Source organism: Erpetoichthys calabaricus, chromosome 10 (genome assembly GCF_900747795.2).
Source record: "Erpetoichthys calabaricus chromosome 10, fErpCal1.3, whole genome shotgun sequence".
Classification (NCBI taxonomy): domain Eukaryota; kingdom Metazoa; phylum Chordata; class Cladistia; order Polypteriformes; family Polypteridae; genus Erpetoichthys; species Erpetoichthys calabaricus.
Genome location: NC_041403.2, coordinates 51,837,852 through 51,864,463, shown reverse-complemented (window position 1 = coordinate 51,864,463; position 26,612 = coordinate 51,837,852). Strand labels below are relative to the sequence as shown.

Genomic DNA, 26,612 nt, shown 5'->3' with positions numbered 1-26,612 from the left:
TTCCTATATTTTTTGCTGCCAATACACCGCTACAAGTTTAAAATATTCCTGCGAATAGCGAAATTATGCCACATATGGCAACATTTGCGCCCCCTTTTGCTTAGGTGTGTCTGCCTTTGATTTTGAATTCAGCCGAGTGAAAAATGACGGCTGTCCGATTTAACTGCGATTTTTGTTCCCTCTCTCTTTCTCAAATCGCTTTTCGGAAGGAAGTCAGTTTTGTAGTTTTTATAAACAGTTCGAAAGTGCCTTTCCACATTTTCCTTCTTTGGAATATCCGTGATAGATTGACAGATCAGACAAACACACTTCGATTGTGACATTGTGAGAAAAAAAACACATCTTCCAATTCCAGATCCAGCCCATACCCCTCCCGAACAATTTTTTTTTTTTTTTTAAATCCCTTCTTTAGTCGATATAAATTGGAAGGCTAACTAGATCACTTAGATAGCTGGAGTTTTGCAGTAGCTCGCGCATTTGATCGTGCATTCCGGATGACCAGTGTGTTAGAAGAAAAGAGATCTCAGACTGGCTGCCCTGTATGTCAATCAAGTGGCAAATGCCATAGGGAGGATATATGATAGACTAACATTTAAAAAAAAATTTTTTGAATGCAACGCAATCTACCTGCACTACCTTTCTGATCTACCGGTTGATCGCGATTGACGTATTGGGCACCCCTGCTATAGACTCTTGTCATATGGGGAAACTATCGGGACCATAAAAATACTTTGTTGTAATGAAAATTTCATTGTAAAGATATTCATTGTAATGGAATTTTACCTGTATTTTCACATTTGGAAGATTCCCTTTTCATGGCCATCCAAGCAATCTGATTGTCTAAGACTCATAGTCTTAGAGTTGCATGCATTTCATACAGAGTCATAAACTGGGATTTGGGTAGTACTATTGCCCCCTTTACTCTAGGTCTCTGCAAAATACTGTACTATTTTTAATTTTTTTTTTGCATTCCAAAAAAGTTATCACTTTAAAACAAGGCTTTATTAATAAATATATAGGAACACTTAGAGATATAGTAACTTTGTAAAGATTTTAATTTTCTTTTTGTTAATACGAGTTGAATAAATGACAATCTAATGTCTAATATGACATTTTCCATTGAGTTTTTAAAAAAATGCATTTGAATAGGTCTTTCTGAATATTTGAACTGTTGTGAGATAATTACGGCCTGTACTTGGATTTCATTATCTATGCACATACAGCTGGACCTCAGAAGCTTGAATGCTGCTGAGTTTTATACATGACATTAAAAACTGTTAAAGGCTTCATAATAAATATTAACCCTTAGCAAATACAGTTTGATCATGTTATATTATAGAAGGGAGCACTTTTTATATTTTTGTTTATAAAGCTTTTGCTTAAATTATGTCATTGTTCAGTCTGAATAAGAAGTACCCTAGGTTCTTGTCTATAAGCCGGACTCGTGTATAAGCCGGAGACCAAAAATCATACGAATTTTTAAAATAAAATCTTATCATAGATAAGCCGGACACATGGATAAGCCGAACGTACTATAACCTATAACTAATAGAAGAGAGGGAGGTCAGTGGTCTCACTCGCACCCATTTAATTTCTTTAAGGGGGGAGAGAGTGTGAGATATTGGCGTCTCTCTCACTCCCCGCATGGCGCGGCCGGAGCGCGTTCTTTCTGCTCTGGGCGTCGCCGAGTCAACACGCGCGTGTAGCGGTCATTTAAATTGTGATTTTATATGTAAGCATATTTAAATATGTATCGCGGATTTTTTGCTGGTTCGCGGATTTCTGCGGACAATGGGTCTTTTAATTTCTGGTACATGCTTCCTCAGTTGGTTTGCCCAGTTGATTTCATACAAGGGACGCTATTGGCAGATGGCTGAGAAGCTAGATTGCTTACTTTTCTCTCTCTTGCGCTGACTATCTGTGATCCTGACGTATGGGGATTGAGCAGGGGGGCTGTTTGCACACCTAGACGATAGGGACGCTCGTCTAAAAATGCTGAAAGATTATCTTCACGTTGCTATCTTTTGTAAAGCTGATTCCTGAAAGGACATGCTGCACAGTGCTTCGCATACTTAAAAGCTCGAAGGGCACGTATTGATTTTTGACTGAAAAACAAACTCAGTCTCTGTCTCTCTCTCTCTGCTCCTGACGGAGGGGGTGTGAGCTGCCGCCTTCAACAGCTTTGTTCCACGGTGCTTCGCATACCTAAAAGCCAAACAGCACCATTGATTTGTTTGCTAGAGATTGTTTTCTCTATCTATGTGACATTCTGTGCTCCTGACACACACACCTTTGAAGAGGAAGATATGTTTGCATTCTTTTAATTGTGAGACAGAACTGTCATCTCTGTCTTGTCATGGAGCACAGTTTAAACTTTTGAAAAAGAGACAAATGTTTGTTTGCAGTGTTTGAATAACGTTCCTGTCTCTCTACAACCTCCTGTGTTTCTGCGCAAATCTGTGACCCAAGCATGACAATATAAAAATAAACATATGGTTTCTACTTCGCGGATTTTCTTATTTCGCGGGTGGCTCTGGAACGCAACCCCCGCGATGGAGGAAGGATTACTGTATAAGCCGGATTTATGTATAAGCCGATATTCTATTTTTTCATTTTCACAACTTCTTTCCTTAGATAAGCCGCGGCTTATAGACAAGAACTTAGGGTACATTTTCTTCTCTAACTTCCATAACCATAGTTACCTGTTAAATTAACTCAATTATAATGTTGTTTTCACAAACTTTTGTTGAATAGGCCATGTGTACATGTTGCCTTCCCACTCTGTAAGGATTTAATAGCACTTTGGCCACAGCATTACTATGTTGTTTTAAATGTGCTATATAAATAAATTAACACTGACATTTAATAGCATCTTGAATTTCAGATAACCTCAGAGTTGTATTTAGCTCCTCTATGCACTGTGCTTCATACTATGACATTACTTTTTTTTCCCCCTCAAATGTTTAATTTTAGTTCTAACCACATTAACAATTTTGGCAGCTACATTCTGAAAGACTGTCTTTAGGATTTCATTGTTGAGCTAAAACCTTATTGGTCTTTTCTATATGTTTAAGAGAATGGTGTAACTTAACAATTTTGCCCTGCTTCCACTGTGGTCAATAAATTGTATTATGTTTGCAATTGACAGCCTTTGTCAATCTTCTGTATCCCCTCCTGATCAATTACAGCAATATCAACAATTAATGCTAGTGCTTTTTAATTTGCAGTTTATTAAAATATATATATATATATAAGTGGTTCATTGTCTCTGTAGGTAGGATTGTGGTAATCATGCCTATTACCTTAAAATTCTGCTTGATTTAAATTAATGAAGTATATAAATCTGCTGGTTTTTCAAGTTTTAAAAAAATGAAGACTTTCATTGTTGCATCTTTATCACAAAAATAATTAGCTCAGAAGTAAAAATACACTATTCATGCATGCTTGGAGAGAGTTACGATGTGCTCAATCAGCTGTGAGCTGTCATTTTAAAACTTGTAGCATCACACAATTAAATGAGGGAATTAGAAATTATTGTGAGATTTATTTATGTTTATTTTATAATTAATAATTTATGTTTAGTATGGCAACAATAATGAAACTGAGTTTTTTTTTGTTTTTTTTTTTCTTCTTAATTCTCTCTTTGAATGTAATGCTACATCTGTTTTACTAACCACCTTCTCCATGTCATAGTCATTGGGAATAGGGGTCTGTCCCATGAGGAAAATCAGAATATCCAGAGAAGACTCCACACAACAACGAACACAAGCAACTACAATTGTAGCAAGAAAAAACCAAACCACATTTAAATGATCTGCTTTGGTTTTTCATTTCAAAATAGTTTCTTATGTCAGTGTTTCAAAACTACCATGTAGGCTAGATATTCCGGTGGCTCAGCTCATAATGTTTTGAAGCACAGGGCAAAGCTCTCAGTTGATAAGCACAAAACATGTTAACAGAAGGATATAATCATAGAGATATTTAGTTTGTAGGGACTACTACAACAGCAGATGCCATTTATTGAAAAAAAAATCAATAAATCCTAAATGACTTGCTTTTTTCATAGATTTTAACAACAGAGTAATGTTCATTAGCATAGCAGTTAAAATTGGAAAAGTGTAGCGGAAGTGCATATGACATTTATTTAACTGGTATGGCAGTGAATTGTAATTATTGTAGTTAAAATTCTTCATTCAATTCTGTGGCTAATTGTGCATTAGTACACAGGTGTAAGTAGTAAATACTGTAAGTCTGAACAGCGTGTGTTGCATCTTGACAACAGTACAACAAAGGGTGTTTTTAACATTTCAGCTTACAAAATTAAATGATTGATGTTAGTTCACTTTTAATCGTTTTAAAATGTTGACATTTCAGTATAATTTCAAATTGTGTTGTTCCTCTTTTTAAAAAAAATATACATTCCTGACCTTTACAACTGTTGATGGTTTCCAAATAAGGGCATGGAGTTAGCATAAGGTAAATGAAATGTGCCCACTATGCTTCCCCATCTTGACTCCCTTCATAGTTCCTGTTCTCTGATATGAAAGAAAGCAATTCATTCCTAACACACACAGACTCCTAACAATGCTTCCTGCAATTTGTGTTTTAATAAATATTATTATTAAAGTCCTATTGAATAGAGCTATTCTAAATTCCAGTTCAGTATTTCTTGCATTTTTCCCATAGTTTTCTGTTTTATTGCTGTCTATTTTGAAACCTAAAGCTCCACTTCTATAGAAAACAAGTTCAGACTTAATGAAATGTTAATAGCTATTAATGATCTTTAAAATGCCAGATGCTAACAATTATGCTCATTTCAGGAGAGTCTTCTGGCATTTTATGCTAACTTCAGGAGAGTGTGTGTGCTGTTTTTGGTCATGGAGAAATCAAAGCAAATGTATCATTGTTTCATAATAAAGATTAATCAGTGAATAATAACTCAATTTTAAATACTAATTACTGAATTTAAAACCTTTTTTTTTTTATACATAGGCTGTTTTTGGCAAGTGTTTGAGGGCAAGCAAAACATTGGCTAATAATGTTTATTTACTTTTAATTATTAGAGTTAAGTGAGCAGCAGAAAGAATTCAGAGATACAGCCAGAAAATTTGCCAGAGAAGAGATTATTCCTGCAGCACCCCACTATGACAAAACTGGAGAGGTAAAAATTTGTTTAGTGTTCAGGTTTCATATTAAGGTTAAAATGTTTACTCATTTACTATAAACGAGAAGGTGATGATGAAAGTGATCATTTCACCAAGCAAGGTACAGAACATCAGTTCATTTTGAATTAATGATTTTAAACCAGTGCCATGCTGAGGATCTCCAAAGTGCAAACTGCATATGAACTTCAATGTATAACTCTTCATCATACATTTGCAGTATTTATGTGTAAAATGTTAGTTTCCCAAGCTTTCTTTATTTATACTTGGTTTAATGTTGCTCAATTATATCCATGTTGATTGTGTTATACAGTATATATATTTAGTTGCTTTTGAGATATCTGATGCTTTGTCTAATGTAGTGTCGTATGCAAATATAAATATCCTTTTGATTTGTTAATAACTTTTCAGTCAGTCATTTATTAAGTCGTTTTGTCTTGAACAGGGTTACAGAGTTGCTGGAGCCAATTCCAGCTAGCATAGGGTGCATGGCAGGAGCAAACCCAGGACAGGTCACCAGTCAATCACAGGACGAACACAAACACACACTCCAACCACACACTAAGGCCAACTTAGTATCTCCAATTCACCTGACTTGGACTATGGAAGGAAACCCACACAGACGACAGGAAAATGTGCAAACTCCATGCAAGGAGGACCTGGAATGTGAACCCTGGTTTCCTTACTGTGAAGTACCAGTGCTACCACTGCGCCGTCATGCCACCCAGATTAATACCTTTTAACGATTAAAAAGAGAAACCCTGCTTATTAACACAGAAAATAATGCCATGATAAAACGGCTTCTGTCTGTATAAAAGCAGTGTTGGAACAAAATGTGTTGTAGTACCCTCTGAAGCATTATATGAACATATCACAGTGTTTTGCTGCCATAATGATGAGAAACAGGCAATTAACAAAGGACAGACAGACCTTTATAACCCTTAAATTAAAGGTTTATGTCTTTCCTTTAGAGAAATTGCAAAGAAAGCCAAGGTCTTGGAGTACAGTTTCCCACACCATCAACAGGAACTAGGAAACTGGAGAAAACTCTGACAGAAACAGGTATGGCAGAACCAAAGCCACAACAAAATCCAAATGGAGGTTTTTGAGAATAAGTGGCTTGTGTAAATGGTGCCTTATAGGACAATAGATTCAAGCATGCTTAACAGCTGTGCAGCATTCACATCTCCAGTATATTTGTTATATGATTTAATTTCTAGTGTATCTGCTGTGCTTCTTACTTATTGTCATTATTCAGAATACAATTAAGGAAGAAAACTACACCATAAAAAATGGCATTTAATAGGAAAACAGCAAAAAGTGTTTTAAAGCTATAGCAAAAATACAAACATTTCAAAATGTCATAAACGTTAATAAAAGCACAGCAGTGTCATCTTTATGCTGAATAGAAGTGTGTGGGGGGGGGAGCTAATTAAATTATATCAATGAGTAGTGTTGATCAGCGAATTTCACCAAAGCACTATTTGCAGAGAATTTGCTGCATTTGTGTTCTCCCTTGTTTGTCGAATTTTTTACTGATAATTCAGCCGGTTTAGGAGAAAATTTTTTTCCAATACCAGCGCCCCAAAAAGCTTTGCGAGGCCAATGCAACATCCTCTGGAACCATAACAACCAAAATTGATGGGACCATACCCGGGTATATAATGCTGATCATTTGCAATACAGACTTTATGGGACGAGTTATCTGTGCTTGTAGCCAAATGTGTAGGTTGATCTTCGAGTTCCATATCAATACACAAGAAGGAGGTGCATGCCCAATGTATGCATAATAATTAGCCACATGGCATGGCGACAGTGGAAACGAACCTTGAAGGTGCCTGACAAACCACAAACAGAGGAGACTATGAAATAATAATAACAAAAGACTTCTTTCTATTCACAAGACATTTTTATATGTTTTTGATAGTAAAAAAGTGCAAAGTATCAGCACAGTTAGTTTGGAGTGCCTTCACCGTTACTTCAAAAAATAGAATAAGCCAGCATGGGTTCAATCATGACCCGTCACTTTGAATTTTCTGCCTTTAAAAGACCTACATATTTTTTCTGACTTTTGACTACGATTTCAGCAGTTTTGCTTTGTTTTGACGACGTATATGATTTGCATTTCTCTGACTGCGTTCTTTCTTCTTTGACCTCACAGAGGCATGGTGGTGCAGTGGTTGGCAGTGCTACCATACAGCTTAGGTCACCGTTTTGGCCATAATAATGAAACATATATATAAATAACAAGTTATCTTTTCTTGTGAAGTTGTAATGTATTATAATAAACAGTTATTATTTTAAAATGTTAATTGTGTAAATAATTGCAAGTAACCAAAGTTGATAACTGGAATGCTGTGAGTCATTAACCAGAACGTTTGTTCAATGGTTTTTGCCAATGTGCAGGTTGATCAAGTGCATCATCAGTATAAGATAAGGAGGCGTGTGTCCTATGCATGCATAATAATTAGCCAGGTGCAGATAAAAAAACAAGGAGCCTGACACACACACACACCCCCCCCCCCCCAAACACATGAGACTCTATGAAATAATAATAATGATAATGAAAGGTGTATTATTACTATTTACAAGATGTTTCTTTTTGATAAAAGAAAAAGTGCAAAGCATCAGCATAGACAGACTTCAGTGCAACTTCAAAAATAGAACAAGCCTGCTGCTTCAATTGCGACATGCCACTTTCTGCCTTTAAAAGACTTACCTATTTGTTCTATCATTGGACTACGATTTCGGCATTTCCGCTTTGTTTTGGCAAAATTTATGATTGCACGTCCCTGACTGTGTTCTTTCTTCTTTGATCTCATAGAGACACGGTGGTGCAGTGGTTGGCACTGCTACCACACAGCTTAGGTTACCTTTTTAGACACAATAATCGGTCCAGTATAGTTGGTAGACATTTCCCTAGCCCTCAAGAACACTTTAAATATGATTGCACTATTATAATCCAGTCAAATCTAGTTCATTTAGTCCCTCCCCACTGACTTAAATGAAGTTCAGCGAATATCGCAAAGATTTCAATGATTTTGGGGAACTCCTGGTGAAGCAATTACCATGGGGTTCACTCATCACTATTAATGAGAGATAAAATGACTCACAGATTATGAAACTGGTTGGAGCAAAAACCTGTAGTTGTATTACTGTGTATTAGAGCTACTGGATTAGGCAAAATCGTGAGGTATCAAAAAAAAAACAAAAAAAAAAACGAGTTTTTAGATATGTAAAACAATGCAAGGTCAAATTGACCATATACATAGTAGGATGAATAATAAGACATTAAGTGTCCAGTGGAATATCCTTTTAACTGATAATGTTTATTGGTAAAATCTTGCAGAATCAAGATGAAAGTTATATTTAACTTCATTCTTGGAGATGTTGGATCTTTTAATAATGTAAATTGCGTAACATCCTGAAATTTGCTTAATCTATTAAATTATCTTGTCACACAAGCCTTGAAGTGGGAGGTGGGATTAATTTGCCTTCCTCTTGGATTTTGTAGTAAAGGATTAATTTATATCAATAAATAAGACACAAATAGAAAACATTGATCTGTTTTGTTTCACATTTTTATGTTTGTTTTTTTTTTTTTGTGTGTTTCTATTAGTTTCCTGTGCCCCTTATCAAGAGAGCTTGGGAACTGGGTCTGATGAACTCTCACATTCCTGAACATTGTGGTAGTTAAAGTGCTTTTTAAATTTTTATTAGGTGTAAACTGTTTAGCAAAGGTTACATTAATTACCATAATTATAAAAATAAGTGGTTCGTTAATTTTTTTAAATTGTTTTTTAGGTGGTCTTGGTCTTGGGATTTTTGATGCATGCCTTATAACCGAGGAGTTGGCTTATGGTTGCACAGGTGTTCAGACTGCTATAGAAGCAAATTCTTTGGGAGTAAGTGAAGATACTTTACTTTGTTATTTAATTGAATTAGCTACATGTATGCAAATCGCATGTTTGTTTTCTCAATTCCAGCAAATGCCAGTCATCATTGCAGGGAATAATGATCAGCAGAAGAAGTACTTGGGAAGAATGTCAGAAGAACCTCTAATGTGTGTAAGTTTTTTGTAACGTAAACCAAGGAGTGTTAAAGTTTCTCAATAAGCATATTTTAGAAAGTATGTACTGTATGTATGTTTTCACTGCAATTACTTATTAATGAAAATTTTCAGCAGATTATTCATCATAATATTACTACAGTTTTGATGAAAATAAAACTATATAACCAACAAACTTGCCAGTCCTCTTTACCTACTGTAAATTCTCCAAAATGACCGTTTAGATCTTGAAGGCTCCCGAAATACTAGTCTACCAAAGGACTTGGTAATTTATACATATATATTTTTATATTTTTTTTTTTGTAAAAGAGATCCACTCTACTAATTCCTTTCATAATTTTAATCAATTACATCATGTCCCCTCTTAATCTTGGTTTTCTTCAACTATAAATGTTGTGCTCCTTCAGACTTTGCTCACAGCTCATACCTTGTAGGGCTGTCAAATTTGCCAAAAATTTAGATTTTAGTGTTCATAATAAAAGTAAATATATATTCAAATGTAGGTTGAAAACACACCTCTTAACAAAAACAATGGTTCATTGTGAGCCTAAAGTCATGTAATCAAAGAGAAAGCAGAGCAGGGAATTTTGCGTCTTGCTACCTGTATAAAGCACTTAAGAAACCATGACAAACACATTAAACTATAAAAGTTAATAAAAAGCGCTTTGCATGGCGGAAGAAGAACGCCGCATTCCAGGAAAAACACCTGCTACCTACTGTCAAATTTGGTGGAGGTTCCATCATGCCGTGGGGCTTTGTGGCTAGTTCAGGGACTGGGGCCCTTGTTAAAGTCGAGGGTCAGATGAATTCAACCCAATATCAACAAATTCTTCAGGATAATGTTCAAGTATCAGTCACAAAGTTGAAGTTACGCAAGGGTTGGATATTCCAACAAGACAATGACCCAAAACACAGTTCGAAATCTACAAAGGCATTCATGCAGAGGGAGAAGTACAATGTTCTGGAACAGCTGTCACAGTCCCTGACTTGAATATCATCGAAAATCTATGGGATGATTTGGAGCAGGCTGTCCATGCTCTGCAGCCATCAAATTTAACTGAACTGGAGAGATTTTGTATGGAAGAATGGTCAAAAATACCTCCATTCAGACACTCATCAAAGGCTATAGGAGTGCCGAAATTTATGCACCTGTCTAATTTTGTTATGATGCTTATTGCATATTTTCTGTTAACCCAATACACTTAATGTCACTGCTGAAATACTACTGTTTCCATAAGGCATCTCATATATTAAAAGGAAGTTGCTACTTTGAAAGCTCAGCCAATGATCAACAAAAATCCAAAGAATTAAGAGGGGTTCCCAAACTTTTTCATATGACTGTATATGGTTAAATATCCTAATTAATTAATTTCAATAAAATGTATCATGAAAGGTGGAAGGATTGTAATTATCATTTGATCATACATTTGTGTTTAATTACTGTATATAAATGTATTTTCTGTAAAATGTTTTCATTGTTAAACAATATTTAAATACAAATTAGACCTTTTGACCCTTTAATACTCAAAAATATAAAGTACAGAGTACTTGGGATGTTTATTGGCTCGCTTATTTTCTGTTGTAGGCTTACTGTGTCACTGAGCCGGGTGCTGGATCTGATGTTGCTGGCATTAAAACAAGGGCAGAGAAAAAAGGAAATGAGTATATTATCAATGGACAGAAGATGTGGATTACAAATGGTGGTGCGGCTAACTGGTTAGTTATCACATTGTTGTTTTTTTTTAAAAAAAAAAAAAGTACATTATCGCCAATGAAATGTGTTTTTTTTCTTATTTTTTGCCTACCTAAGAAAGTATTGTAATTCGAGAAGAGTATTAAATAGCAATGCAACAAAAACTGTGAAAATGTGCTTTAGGGGTGTGCAATATTGGCAAAAAATTGTATCTCTGTATTTTCTGAGACTTTGACGATAATAATTAGATGATATTTTGCATCCTTTAAAGAGGTATTTGTAAAAGTCTTATTGCTCTAGCTTGGTCTTGTTAATAGGATATTAATTGTAACTTACTAATGAGATTAATGGAAACAACAGTTAAGGAAAACTGGTGTTATTTATTTTAAAACTGAGGTAAAATCACAAAAAACACATTAAAGTCAGTAGTCAAAGTATTACTGAGATCAAACGGTGCAAGTACAAGTAAACCATTTAAAAGTGTCCTAAAGGATTTACACAAAGGACCACCAAAACTATTATAATGAGAGCATTTTAAACTTATACTTACCTTAATGTAAACAAGATAAGAATCCAAAGGGGGGAAAAATACTAATCATAATTGAACTGCAGGGCATGAACATTACACTGTGGGTAAACATAAACTGCTCTGCTGTAAGGTGAATTGTGAAGCATACAAGGAAGAACAAAAATGTAACATATTGTACGGTTGTGTAAAAATCCAAAGTTCTACACAAGTTCTATCATATATGCACAAAGATACCAAAAAAACCAAACCCATAAGATTTTTAAACAAATTACTAACTTCAGGTTCTGTCCAATATTGCACAAAGATAAAAAAAACCAAAACAAATGGCAGTGTGCCTAAACTTGCATTCTCTGAATTCCTGTTTTTTTTTTTTTTTTTCTTTTTTTTCTTTTTCATACAACCATGGTCAGTTCAGATCTACACATTGGTTGGGATTTAAGGGCAGGCACAGCGTATGTGTTCTGCTTCATCATTGTTTTAACATTGTTGTAATGGTTGAACATACTTTATACATGAGTTGGGGCAGGACAGAGCCAGACAAGGAGGTGGAGGTGTGCAAGTGTTTTAAATAATGGGGGTAAGTGCTTTGGAATCGAGGACGCCCAACCAAATAAAAGTGGCCCAATAGGCATATGTTTCTTCTGGAAATAAAACAAATTGTGTAATTTTTCTTCTTTTTTTTCCCTGAGACCTATGGGGCACAGTACTTCTGATGCACTGACTGTGCATGCCTATGCCCTAGCTTCATACACGCGCAGTAGTCTGTCCTGTTCAGTTACACGAGACAATGAATGTGTGGACACTCAAGGCATATTTTTCATTGATTGTTTTTTTACAAAGTGAGTGACGTACTTAATTTCAACTTGCACATGGTTAAAACAAAAATTAAGATATTAACATAGATGATGCATATAGCACACTCCTAGCTTCATCTATGAACCAATGTAAAAATGAGTCATTTTGCAATAAGCCAAAACACCTGTTTTAATGTAAAGAAATCACAGTATTCTGTGGTTGAAATGGTGTGTGTTGAATTATCAAAGCATTTTGAGAGATTACCTGTGTGTGTTTTTTTTTTTTTTTTAAACAACATTTTAACTTTAGTTAAAAATAATGTAGTTTGTCATAATACATGTGTGTAACATTATGAGAATAAATTAAATATTTAATTTGTTAAGAGAAAACTTTACCATTTTTTGCCATCTAAGCACGGGTTGTTTCAGACTCGTATTATGGAAATGCTAATATTTGTCAGAATATAGTACACTTGTAAAGATAACATGAAAGGTGGATGTAAAGGAGCATAGAGAAGGACTGTGAAGATAAATTATCTTACAGCTGGTCACTTAATGGAAGAAAAATCTTACAAGAGTAGCTAATAAGAAAAAATTTTAAAAATGGTGTCCTGGAATAGACTAGTTAAAGCATTGCAGTTGATTATACATTTCACAGCTGCAAGTCACTGTTCACCAACTCTTAAAAAGAAATTACCATACCTTTTGAATTCAAAACTAAGATTTATTTTAATTATTTTAAGAGACACATGTTAAATTAAGGTGGTGACTACGTTTGTAATCGTTTTTTGTTTTAGTATTTATAATTAATTTAAAAGGATCTGAAGATCTTCTTTCCAAAATTAAAATGTAAAGATTTTTTTTTTATTGGTCATTGAAAAAAAAAAATAGCTGACATCATATTACAAAAAAAAAAGAAAAACATGCATGTCTGAAGAAAAGGGAAATGTTTTTTATGACCCAGCTAATAAAGATCTGTAAATATTTAATTGACCTTAATTAGTGCTAGGAACATAAAACTTCTACCTATTTGCTTTTAAATGTAATATGTTGGTTCCTAGTTACATGTAGGTTTAGCAATTACATTTTTCAATTAACCCTTTAACCGCCAACTCCCTAAATATTCCCCACGCCAGGCGAAATCTGAACAATTTTCGTTTTTTTACTTTTTTACATTTTTTTTACATTTTTTACATTTATTCAAGCAGTATTGACCACTAAATGTTGTGCAAGTTCTAGAAATGGGCAAACACATAATAAAGCACAAAATGTACCTTTTCTCAGGCTTCTGGATTTATTGTCAACTACAAAAACGGAACAGTCAAAAGTAATTCAAAAGTCAAAAGTAGTTCAGTCAATCATAGTTTCATTCCCAGTATTTGAGTTTGCTGTGCCACAGGCCAAAGCAGAGAACTGCACAAAGTCCTGGATTGCTGGGACACTTTGAGCAGAAGGTCTTGACGTCTCTACCCTGACCCTTCTTTGAACAGACATGACAGCGTTTTTCTGAAAGTCCAAAGTCCTTACATTCATCTGGCAACACTGCTGAAATACTACTCATAGGATCCTCTTTGCCAGTGTATACACGAAATCTATAAATGTAACCTGAATTCTCAGCTAAGCAAAACATCTTGATACCAAACCGTGCCCTTTTCAATGGTAGATACTGTCGAAACTGTAAGCGGCCCTTCCACGACAATAAACTTTCATCAACTGCAACTGACGGTCCTGGCATGTAGGGCAACTGAAATGCTTCAAATAAATGATCAATCAAAGGACGTAGCTTGAACAAGTGGTCGCGGTTTGGATCTTTCTTATCTGGCTCATTTCTGTTGTCATTCAAATGAAAGAATTTCAGCAGCAAAGAGAATCGGTTACGTGTCATGACAGCTGCAAAAATAGGTGTTGCATACATAGGATCTGTAGACCAGTACATCTCAATATCTGGTTTTCTGATTATTCCCATCAACATCAAAATCCCAATGAATTTTTTCATTTCGTTTTCATCAGTGTCAAACCAAGCACGAACACGGGAATGTGGAGGTAAATTGGGATTTTTCTCAATAAACTGTGCTGCATACAGATTTGTCTGATGAACAAAATGTCTGATCAAATCAGGTGACACAAACAGCTCATAAAACTGCTCAGCAGTGTAATTGTTTACATCAACAATAAAGCCACACGTTCCCTCAAATGAATGCAGAAAAGGTAGTTCACCACGGGCAGCAGCCCAGCTGAGATGCTGGGGATACACCCACTCAGCGCCGTCATCCGATGCGTCTTCATTCACAGTATCATGCAGCGCACGTTGCTGCTCATCACTGTCGCTAAAATCTTCTTCAGAACTGCTACAATCATGATCAGAACTGTCCAAAATCGCCTGCAAAGCCTCACTTGAAGTCAGTTTACGTTTCGCCATATTCACAGCTGTTACATGCGAATCACGTCACATGACCGGCCAAAACAACCACAGACTTGTCGAAATACAACGTAGTAATAATACCCACGCCAAACCGTCAGTTATACTACTTGCCAGGCATTCATATAACCACAGGCAAATGTGCCGGATAATTCCGGCAGTATGGCGTTAGCAATAAAACAACGGTGCCGGATATATCTGGCAGAGGGCGGTTAAGGGGTTAACAAAACAGAAGTTAGACAACATTCATGGAGGTGTACAAGGCTCCTGAATGCTGACTGAAGTTGTAATCTATTTACTGAAGCGTCAACAATTCCTTATTCTTTTCTTACCATTCTAAATCTGTATGAAAAGAGCTCATAAGTATATTTGACTCTTTACATTGTAATTTATTTAAATTCATATGTACATTTTTTTTGTGATTTTGTTTGTAATGCAAGCACCTAATCAACATTAATTTAAATGGAAAAAATTAAGTGTTCCTAGGCTCCAAAAATGACTCGTCCTTCACCTAACACTAAAATATATGAAAATGCACATAATTCATTTGAAAACAACATTAGTCCTCAAAACAATACCTAGTAAGATATTCCCCCTTCATTAACACTGTTAAAGTGTAGGTAAACAGCCTTATTATTCATTTCAAGTTTCATATTCAATGGAAAAGACTTCTCTTTCTTGAGCTTTTCTAACTCTTTCACAATCTTATTTTGGAGCCATAATGCAAGAAGACTCTCAAGCATCACATATGTCAAGTTGACTGAACCACAGACGCAGCGTCAGCTGTAAAAATGTCCAAGAATGTGATTGCACATTGTCAATCCTCCAACCCAAGCCCATTTGCTTCACTGGTTGAAGTGAGGTGTATTTGAAATGACTGCAAAGAACTTTGGGTATTTAGTGATAGCTGTGTGTTTTTGAAAACTGTGACAGACTCATTCTTAAGCACAAAAAGGGGATAGAAATTTCTCTTTACGTGAGTTTTCATAAAGCAGTTGTTTGTAATTCAGGGGAAGTCTGTAGAAAGATCATGTCTCTACATTATAATATAGACATAACATTATTTATAATGTCAAACATGTTCCTAGAGAGACATGTCTGGCTGCAAGTTCCAACTGTGTTCATTATCTGTCATTCAGTTTTGCTTTAAATTAAAATCTTATTTTTCTTGTCATTTTCTGTAGTCTAATTCTATTTACTATTGCAAGACATTTAGAAAATTTTTTCTTCTTCAAAACATTTATTCATTTAAAGCTCAATGATTGCAGTCCTTTAGAACAGGGGTCCCCAACCCCCGGTCCGCAGCCGTCTGACAGCCGGGCCGCGAGAGAACTGGCGGCAACGGCGACTCACTCAGAGTTTTCAGAACGCTTGGCGGGCGGGGCTTTGCAGCGGTGCAGAGAGAGGAGAGAGACCGAGGGGTGAGACTATTACAACAAAGTATTTTTATGGTCCCGACAGTTTCCCCATATGACATGAGTCTATAGAAATCACGTTACTACGAAGTACATTCAACAGATGCTTTCATTACAACGAAGTGAGCTTGAAATGCTTGAACGAATCATCCACAGAGCAGTTAGATCTGTGGTCGCAGCTCAGTTGTGCATGTTTGCACAACGATCCCCAAACAGAAACATTGTAAAAAAATCTCTTTCTTTGAACTTTCCTCGTACTGTTTTTTTTTTTTTTTTTTTTGCTGTTTTTGTTGTCTGTGGTTTTCATTGATTCCTTTTGCTTATTGCTTGTCAACATTTGAAAAATATCCATTGGAATTTAACTCATTGTCACCCTCCTATAGAAACGGCAGACACAAAAAAAAGATTGCAGTGTTAATGTTTGTGATGTGCAATCTGTTGGAATGGCAAATGTAAAGCATATGTCTTTGTTATATGCAAAAAAAGAAGAAAAATCTCAGATTGCAAACGTATGCGAACTGCTTAATAACTTTAATAATAACAGAAATGTTATGTAAATTGTGTATAAAACTGCCCCCACCAACCCCCCCCGACCGGTCTGTGGAAAAATTTGCATCTAATAAAGTGGTCCTTGCTGTCAAAAAGGTTGGGGACCACTGCTTTAGAAGACAATGTATTTTTTGTCACGATGCAATAACCATAACTATTTGTGTGTGTGCATGTGTTCATTATTCCCATTCATAATTTATCGGAGTATTACTGGTACCAGGTAAGAAATCTGTAGTTTTCATTCCTTTTATTTTATCTGTTTTTGTATGAACTGATGTAAAGGTGTTAAAGGAGTTATTTATGAAAGTGTGCATTATAATTAATAATAATCAGTGATGATATTATAGTTGCATCCTGTTCCTCCCAGCAGGACTTCAGGCAGTTTTGTTTTTTACATTTTGGTTTTATCCTTGTAGATGAGACTGGCCCTTAGGATAATCAGATTTATTTATTTTTCACTCTAAAGGTATTTCCTCTTGGCTCGCACAGACCCAGATCCCAAAGCCCCAGCCAACAAAGCTTTTACTGGTTTTATAATTGACGCTGACACACCTGGAGTTCAGCCAGGTCGAAAGGTAATTGTTTTGTCTGTCTGTCTGTCTGTCTGTCTGTCTGTCTGTCTGTCTATCTAAATAAAAGATAATAGGCATTTTAATGATATTACAGTACATTCCCTTAAATTAATTATTGAGACATGTACTGTAATTAAGATCTGAATTGGCAGTGATCATTTTAGACATGGGTGTATGCTATTAGAATTGTCTGAGCTCATGTGATGAAAGGTGACAAAGAATTTTGTTTTGAGCTCATGAGAAGGATTAACTGTGTTAGAAATCCTTTCGCAACCATAATGATAATTTATCCATTTTCTGAATACTTTAAAAGAGTAATGCACTGTTGGCATACACAAATGGAGACCCTCTGCGTTCAAGGAAATGTGCCATAGTTTTTGTTTTAAATACTGGCTGTTTGAAATATTTTAGGGATTTATAAAAATGTTTAGTGCACACTTGTGCATTGGTTTAAGGAGACTGCAGTGATATATGAAGTGAGTGGGACTGAGTGAAGAGTGTTTTGACCCATTGTTGTCTAAGCAATAAAATTCTATCATTATCTTGAAGCAAATAAAAAAGGAATAATAATGCAATATGGTGCATAATTAAATCACAAAGCATCAAAAATTCCAGGTTTTTGTAACCCACGTTTAACACACATGAAAGATGATTTATGATTTTTATGTTCCTATTAGGAAATTAATATGGGTCAAAGATGTTCGGATACAAGAGGAATTACATTTGAAGATGTCAGAGTACCAAAAGAAAATGTTCTGATTGGAGAGGGAGCTGGTTTCAAAGTTGCCATGGGAGCCTTTGATAAAACTAGACCTCCTGTAAGTTTAACTTTTTAAAAAAAAAAAAAAAAAAATTAAATGCTTAATCGGAAAGAGATGGAATGGAGACCAGGTTGTGTGTGTGTGTGTGTGTGTGTGTGTATATGTGCTTGCCCTTCTCAAATGAGTATGTGTTTATTCTGTAACATTTAGTATATGTCTTGACAACCATGTCATATGAGCTAAGTGGATGAAAATAAAATGTATATTAGTGAAAAAAGATGTAGACATTTTTTGAATATATTAGTGGTTCCCATATTCGGTCCTGGGGTCCCCTGGGTCCTCTTATGGCTGCAGGTTTTTGTTCCAACCAACTTCTATTTTTCATTGGACATCTAACCTAACGGAGTCATTTATTTTCCAGTTTTTGTTTTGGGGTCAATGTAGGTGTTAATTAATTCATTATGTACTAATTAGTGGGTCTTACTCTGAAGTAGTTGCAGCTTTCATCATTCCGGGTGTCTGCTCTGCTTGTAGTTAATTATTACTATCAGGGTTAAATGAAGGAAGCAAACAATGCAGAAAAGGGAAAATAGGAAACAGCAAGAGATACTTAAGCTTTTAAAGCTTTAGAAAAACATAAATATTGCTAAATGTCTTATAAATGTAAAAACCATACTGCTGTGCTTTTCTGAATCTAGAATAAGAGAAAATAAGACCAGCTAATTAAATGAGATCAGTTGTTATCTATTGTTACCTCTGATTGTGAATGTGATTGGAACAAAAACCTGCAGCCACAGGGGACCGAGTTTGGGAACCACTGGAATACAGTAATCCCTCCTCCATCGCGGGGGTTGCGTTCCAGAGCCACCCGCGAAATAGGAAAATCCGCGAAGTAGAAACCATATGTTTATATGGTTATTTTTAGAATGTCATGCTTGGGTCACAGATTTGCGCAGAAACACAGGAGGTTGTAGAGAGACAGGAACTTTATTCAAACACTGCAAACAAACATTTGTCTCTTTTTCAAAAGTTTAAACTGTGCTCCATGACAAGACAGAGATGACAGTTCTGTCTCACAATTAAAAGAATGCAAACATATCTTCCTTTTCAAAGGAGTGCAAAGCAAGCAGTCAAAAAAAAAATCAATAGGGCTTTTTGGCTTTTAAGTATGCGAAGCACCGCCGGTCCAAAGCTGTTGAAGGCGGCAGCTCACACCCCCTCTGTCAGGAGCAGGAAGAGAGAGAGAGAGAGCCACAGAAAAACAAAGTCAAAAATCAATACGTGCCCTTTGAGCTTTTAAGTATGCGAAGCACCGTGCAGCATGTCCTTCAGGAACCAGCTGCACACAGCCCCCCTGCTCACACCCCCCTACGTCAGCGCAAGAGAGAGAGAGAGAAAGTAAGTTGGGTAGCTTCTCAGCCATCTGCCAATAGCGTCCCTTGTATGAAATCAACTGGGCAAACCAACTGAGGAAGCATGTACCAGAAATTAAAAGACCCATTGTCCGCAGAAACCCGCGAAGCAGCGAAAAATCCGCGATATATATTTAAATATGCTTACATATAAAATCCGCGATGGAGTGAAGCCGCGAAAGGCGAAGCGCGATATAGCGAGGGATCACTGTATATCAATTAAAATATTTTGGGTAATGTACTTGCTCAGTCATGAAAAAGACTCTGCACCTTTTTGTTATGACCTCTCCTTTTGATCTTCAGCCACTTGTACATAGTATTGCACGACCTTGGACCAAAGGTATCATTGAAAGACTTTTTGTAGCTGTATTGGCTCAATTGAGCTTTTGTATTCTAGACCGTCAAGAAAGTAGATGAAGGGTTGTATAAGATGTTCAAAATGCTGGCTATGGAGACCTGGGAGAGCTGAATATTAATTGAAAGTTTCCTGGGAATAGATGTATCTATTTGTGATGTTACTCTACAGTATACAGTATCTGAGTGATGTGACTAGTAAAATATTTAAACAAATTTCCTATGTGTGCTAAATTGAAAAGATTTGTTTTAATTATATTTTTGTTAAAACTAGCTAATATTACTTGTTAGCATTGTTTTTGCTCATTATTAACAATGCTTTTTCTCTCCTTATGTACAGTAAAATACCTTTGGTCATAATTTTGTAGTAAGGTACTTAAGAGAAAATCATAATGTAAAGTAAATATTTTAATATTTTATTTTAGGATTGATTTGATAATACTGTATATTTTGTTATCATAGGGATATGTTTAATCATTTAATACCCATTTTAACAATCTTGCATGTATTCTAAATTAAAAGTCTATTTAGATAAACATTCATTCCTAAAACGTCTCCTCAACCCTACTTCTGCCTTTTAATATAGTTTAGGTGTGTGGTTTGTGTTGTGTTTTTATTTTTTATTTTATTTTATTTATTTATTTAACAAGGCCACATATTTGATGGGAGGTCAGTGGTGAACAGCGGACATTAATTACTCTTCTAATATTTGCATAAAGCAAACCTGTCTATTTTAAAGAACTTTATAAATCTAATTTTATAGTAATATGTACTTTGTGTCTTTAAATAAAAAATACACTTCTACATATCTTAATATTCCTCTAATTTTATGAGATGATTACAGTATAGCTTTGTGGGTATACATTTGTCTTACTGGCATACAGTGGGTATAGAAAGGAAATATTCACATTTTGTTGCTTTACAGCCTAAAATGAAAACGCACACCAAAATATTTTTCAGCTGTATTTAATGCAACCTATAACATCAAAGTCAAAGATATAATAGCAACATTTCAGAAAAATACTAAGAAATAAAAACCAATCACTCAGGATCACCAAAACCTAAGAATACATGTAAACTCAATCAGGTGAAAGTAACCAACTTCTTCATTGCACACCACCTGTGATCAACTGAAAATATTATTAGTTTGGCATAAAAACGGCTATTCCTGGAGCATTACAGTGCTTGGTAGTACACCTGAAAGCAAACAATTGACTATGGGTGGCAAAACATTTTCAAAAGATCTCGGGGATCAATTTATGGACAAGGTACAAGTCAGAAGATAAATACACAAAGATTTCAAAAACTTTATCAATCCCTGGGAGCAGAGAAAAATCCATAATTAAGGAGTGGAAAGTGTTTGGTACTACTAGAACCTTCCCTGAATCAGGCCGTCCCTCCAAACTGGATGGAAGAGCCATAAGAAAACTGGTCAGAGAGGCTACTACGTGGCCAAAGGCAACTTTGAAGTAGTTACAGGACTTTGTGGCAAAGGGCAGTCATTGTGTGCATTTGACAACAATATCACAAGCGCTGCATAAATGTGGCTTGAACGGAAGGGTCGCAAGAAAAAAGCCACTCCTCAAATAAGGCTACATTGTCTCATTTTAGCTTTGTAAAAACGCACCTTGAACATTCTGTGACCAAGTGGGAAAAGGTGTAAAGGTCAGATGAGACCAAAATCGAACTATTTGGCCTCAGGATAAATGGAACACCTGGTGGAAACCAATACAGCTCACCATCTAAAACACATCATGCCTACAGTAAAGCATGGCGGTGGTAGTATCCTGTTGTAAGGGTCTCTGTGCAGCAGGACTAGGGCACTTGTCAGGATAGAAGTTAAAATGGGAAGAATGTTCACCTTTCAATATGACAATGACATGAAGCACAGAGCAAAATTGACCACACAATGGCTGAAGGTGAAAAAAGTGAATGTCCTTGTTTAGCCTAGTCAGAGCCCAGACTTGAACCCTATTGAAAATCTGCAGAATGATTTGAAGTTTGCAGTCCACCAATGCTCACCATCCAATTTGACTGAGCTTGAACAGTTCCATAAAGATGAGTGGGCAAATATTGCTCAGTGTAGATGTACAAAGTTGGTACAGAAGTATCCCGATAGACTCAAGGCTGTAATTAAAGCAAAAAGTGGATCCACAGAGTACTGAAACAGGGGCTGATCCTTTATCCATTTAAACTTTGTTTTTTTATTCATTACTATTTTTCCAAACTCTGAACTGTTGCTTTTATTTCTTTGACATGGATGTTTATAGGTTGCATTGAGTCAATAAACCTGAAAAAATATTTTTGTGTGTTTTGCATTTTGGGCTGTAAAGCAACAAAATGTGAATATTTTCAAAGGGGGAGATTCTTTTCTGTACCTGCTATATGTCTGAAGTATGTTTCATTTTCAAAGTAGTTTTAAAAATACTGTACCATTTGAAAACCTTGAAATTTTCATAACTTTTTTTTAACCTCTTTCTGTAGGTCGCTGCAGGAGCCACTGGATTAGCTCAAAGAGCTTTGGATGAGGCAACCAAATATGCATTGGAAAGGAAAACATTCGGGAAAGTGCTAGCACATGTAATTTTTTTTTGTCTATATATTACAAAGTGGAGTAATTCCAAGTTATACAAAATTACATTCAACACACTATATAGACTGTAATTTTGTCAGTTATGTAATCCTTCTCTTGCCTTTTGGTCTATATACCGAAACCACATGAGTCTACTTCACTCCAACACGTGACTTAACTACCAATGAAACTCTATCAGTAAGCAAAATTAATGCAGCTCTCTGAGGTCCTCCCGTGGATACCACACTCATGCTGTCATTAATCAAACTTGTTGATTGTGCAATCCAAGATGTTCACCTCACTACATTCTTCCAAACACCCTCAACACATCTTTTGCTTATGCATTATAAAATGAGGGATGCAATTGTACTCTAATGCTCAAGAAGCCTATAGTATACTGTATAACCTTTATTCCGAAATTGCACAAGAAAACACAATATAAACAAAAGAAAGACAATCTTTTAAGTACCATCTAATGTGTGTACCAGGTGGTTTGGCCAGCTCACCTGCTCCCATAAAAGTAGCACCAAAGTACTTTATAATCTTTCTCTTTTACGGACTACTCCAGTGAGTAATTTTTCCATCTCCAGACTCTGGCCACTGTTTGTGAATAGCCTTTAGACCTAACCCAAAGGGATTGCCTCCAGGGTGGGAAATGTCTTCTGTATGTCCCCCCTGGTGGCCTCATCTGTCCCTTATATCTTCACTGTTAGAACAGGTATTCATTTTTTTTTCCTGGACCCTTATTCTGTAACACTAACCTGTTCAATTTGCCAGCTCATCTCGGCATACACAAACATATAGGTTATTAGTATACGTACTACCACCAAACTTCTACTTGCCCTACCCTTCCAGATGCTATCTTCTAATTAAGTTTGTAAAGCAGTTTATTTACTTTTTGTCTGATACAATTTGATTTCATAAAATGAAAAGGAGTAAGGATTTTGGATACTTTCACCTAATGTGCATCCTTTCTCTGTTCTTTTCTCTTTTTTTCTGTGTATGTAAACTGCTTGTTTCAAGTGTGTGTGTGCTTTTTTTCTTCATGGTAAATTTAAATAAGTAATTTAGGTACAGAAGAAGCCAATTCACTACAGGTTTTCTTATGCAGTGAATTCATATTAGAGTACATGTAACCAAGAATCAAGGATATTATCTAGATTCTACAAATGGTAACAAATAGTGAAGTGTACAATTTAAACACCTTTTGTTGAGAATTTGATTGGGATTGTATGGGTCACTGCACATCTTATTTTATAGGTCCACAAACTTTGCAAATACACATGCTTGATTGACACCTCTTGGTGTGTTTGACTTTTGTTTTCTTTTTAAATATCTTTCTGTGAAACAGCATCAGGCAGTCTCATTCATCCTGGCAGAAATGGCAATGAAAGTGGAACTGGCAAGAATGGCTTACCAGAGAGCTGCTTGGGAAGTCGATGAAGGAAGAAGGAACACATATTTTGCTTCTATTGCTAAAGCATTTGCTGGAGACATTGCAAACCAAGTAGCTAGTGATGCAGTTCAGGTGTTTGGGGGAAATGGATTCAATAGCGAATACCCTGTTGAGAAGCTAATGAGAGATGCTAAAATATATCAGGTATGCTTGATTCAATTATTTTCATTTTTTTAATCTTAAACAAAATGATATTTTGGTTCTCAACTTGCATCCCAATAGTGGGCATTTAGGTTAACTGCCACCAGTTATATTTAAGTGTACAACTTAGGGTTTTGGCTTAATAAGAAATATAGTGACATTTTTAGAAAGAAATCTCAGCAGTGAGATGGCAGAAAAACATTTTTGTTGAACTTGAAATCAAGGTGCCATGCATATCATGCACTTTCATACCTTAGATGTATGTAAAATTAATTGATTTAGAAAATAAAAAAATATCAAGAGCCTTAATATGAAATTAGTTTCCAAATTTTGGATTTTTAGATTTCCTAATAAACCAAAGTGTTTTTAGTAATCAAATTGTAGTCCTTACCACAGTCACACAGTGGTTGATATTGCTGCAGTCTATAGCTCCAGAGTTCAAATGCTGGCCACTGTTACTGTGGCTGTTTGTGCATTTCGCTTTAATGACTACAAATTACCCTAGTGTGAGTGTGGATGCGAGGATGTCTGAACTGTAGTTGACTGGTTTCCAGTTGTTTCCTGCCTTGTTCCTGATGCTGTCTGACCCAGATGGATGGATCGAAAGATGAATGACAGCAATATATTTGGTGGCTCTGGATGCACCCCCAGTGTATCATCCACTACAGGAGTTAAATATTTTGACCTTCTATAAAGTTTTACCTTAAGCAAACAGTTCATGGATGAATATTAAATGAGATATAGGAAGATGCCATTTTAAATTAAATTTTCAGGAGACTGGCTGTCTACAGACACAGCCATAGATATTTCAGAATTAAAATTTGCTAAAAAGTGTCATTTGCCTTGCTAGTCACGTCATTTCCTTCCTCTCAAGACATTTAATTTCATTTATCCTTTTGAGTTATCACCTCTGCATAGATTTTTATGTTGTGTTATTGACATTCTCAATGCCACTTGTCTAAGCTGTGATTCACTTATACCTCCTGGCCAAGGAAATGCAGTTATCAAAAGACAGATCACACACAATTAAGCAGCAAGACAGAACATACTTCTAAAAAGAAACATTGCACTTATTTTTAGGCCTGCAAGTAGACTAGCCATCAATATTGTTTTCATGCAAGATAACTTCTTCTTTGAACTTACATGTAGTAATTTGTTGATTGTGCACTTGTAGTTTAAATTAGCACAGGTTGTATTTTTGGGAATGCCCAATGTAGTTTAATTTGCATAAATATTCCCCACCTCTTTCTTAAATTAAACTTTTACTAAGTCATTAATTTTTATCTATAATTTGTTTTAAAGATGCATTTGGCAAACCCAATTAACATCTATAGAGTGTGGAATAATTTGATAATTTAAATGTTAATGTTTACATTAGCATTTTTTTGCCTTATTTGCCTTATTGATCATTGATACAGTATTTGTTGGTAAAGCTCATTCTTGTTTGTCTTTCATTTAATGCTGCATTGTTAGATTGTTAAGTTAACAGAATTCTTTTCTTTCAGATCTATGAAGGAACAGCCCAGATACAGAGAATCATTATTGCACGTGAGCACTTGGCAAAGTACACTGTATGAAAAGACTTTGAGATCTGCAAGCTTTACACCAGTTCGTGATTGATTCACTGACAATGTTTTGACAATTTGGATTGTATTCATAACTAGGTTGGATTGTGATTACCATGTAGTGCCTACTTTGTATAACCTTTAGATGGTGGCATTAATGAAGCACATTTAAACACTGACTACCTTTGTTAACATTCATCAAAAGGAAACCTGTAAGAGGGGAACATTATAAACAACAGTTCGGGTCATTTGGGTTTATGGTAGAAACTCTGGATTGCACAAGATATCCAAAGATTTGTTTCAGGTCTGGTTGAAAATATAAAGTTTCTATTATACTTATGTGTGCTTATTCTTCCTTAAATGGTCTCCTTCTAAAGGTGTTGCCTTTTTGTTGTAAATCTAGAAGAGCAATTATCCTTAAGCAACCTTAAACCTTCTTATGAGTAATGTATCAAAACTTTGTTACAGTATTGTTAACTGAAAAACAAAGTTCATAATTGCCTCTTAAACAGTTTAATAAACATAATATACAGTTTAAAGTACTCTAAGTGTACGCATCTTTGTAATAGCGATACATATATTTATACCGTTTATGTGCAGGTTTCATCAAAATCTGTTTATAAAATTGTGTAGATTAGAGTATCAGTGTTCTCTCCATAAATAACCTAGTAGTGATTTATAGCTGATTGCTTTATATTAGTAACATATTGCTCTGGTATCTTGTTTGGCTTCTTCAGTTTTAATATTCATTGACTTAAAGTAGCACAGAGACCGCTTTCATTTAGGAAATTAACTGCACTTCTCTTATTTAAGATGTGTCAACTTCTGCAAGTATTCTCACTTTGAACAGTTTGATAAATAAGCTCTTGAAAGTCCAGTGCCTTTTTATTGATTTGTATAAAACATCTTTTATACCATTCATGTTTCAAACCAAATTTGATTTTATATAAAAAAAAAATAGAACACCACAAAATGAAATGGAAATAAATATCTTGCAGCAGCATTTTATTTAATGAAATAGTACTTTCAGCCTGTATCAAGCCCTCTGTTTGTATAAATAATTCCTGAAACTCTTCTTGCTGTCATTAATAAAACAACTAAACACATTGTAAACTAGGGTATGTATATATGTGCATTGTTTTATTCTGA

General features: G+C 35.4%; 1 protein-coding gene and 1 long non-coding RNA gene across 2 annotated transcripts in view; one reads left to right on the top strand and one right to left on the bottom strand.

The window, feature by feature from the left end:
- Window positions 1-26,405, top strand: part of acadm (acyl-CoA dehydrogenase medium chain) — a 58,228-nt gene extending 31,823 nt beyond the window's left edge. Inside the window, exons 3-12 of the mRNA XM_028811193.1 lie at window positions 5,064-5,161; window positions 8,782-8,851; window positions 8,967-9,067; window positions 9,149-9,229; window positions 10,817-10,947; window positions 17,097-17,205; window positions 17,880-18,020; window positions 22,214-22,309; window positions 23,653-23,901; window positions 25,404-26,405. Coding sequence (XP_028667026.1) covers window positions 5,064-5,161; window positions 8,782-8,851; window positions 8,967-9,067; window positions 9,149-9,229; window positions 10,817-10,947; window positions 17,097-17,205; window positions 17,880-18,020; window positions 22,214-22,309; window positions 23,653-23,901; window positions 25,404-25,475 — 1,148 coding nt within the window. The 3' untranslated portion in view covers window positions 25,476-26,405. The remainder of the gene's footprint in view (window positions 1-5,063; window positions 5,162-8,781; window positions 8,852-8,966; window positions 9,068-9,148; window positions 9,230-10,816; window positions 10,948-17,096; window positions 17,206-17,879; window positions 18,021-22,213; window positions 22,310-23,652; window positions 23,902-25,403) is intronic.
- Window positions 22,225-22,579, bottom strand: LOC127529365 (uncharacterized). Its single transcript, XR_007936031.1, has 2 exons — window positions 22,493-22,579; window positions 22,225-22,453 (listed from the first exon to the last, which is right to left on the bottom strand). It is a non-coding gene; the product is annotated as an uncharacterized LOC127529365 (long non-coding RNA).
- Window positions 26,406-26,612: the final 207 nt, after the last annotated feature.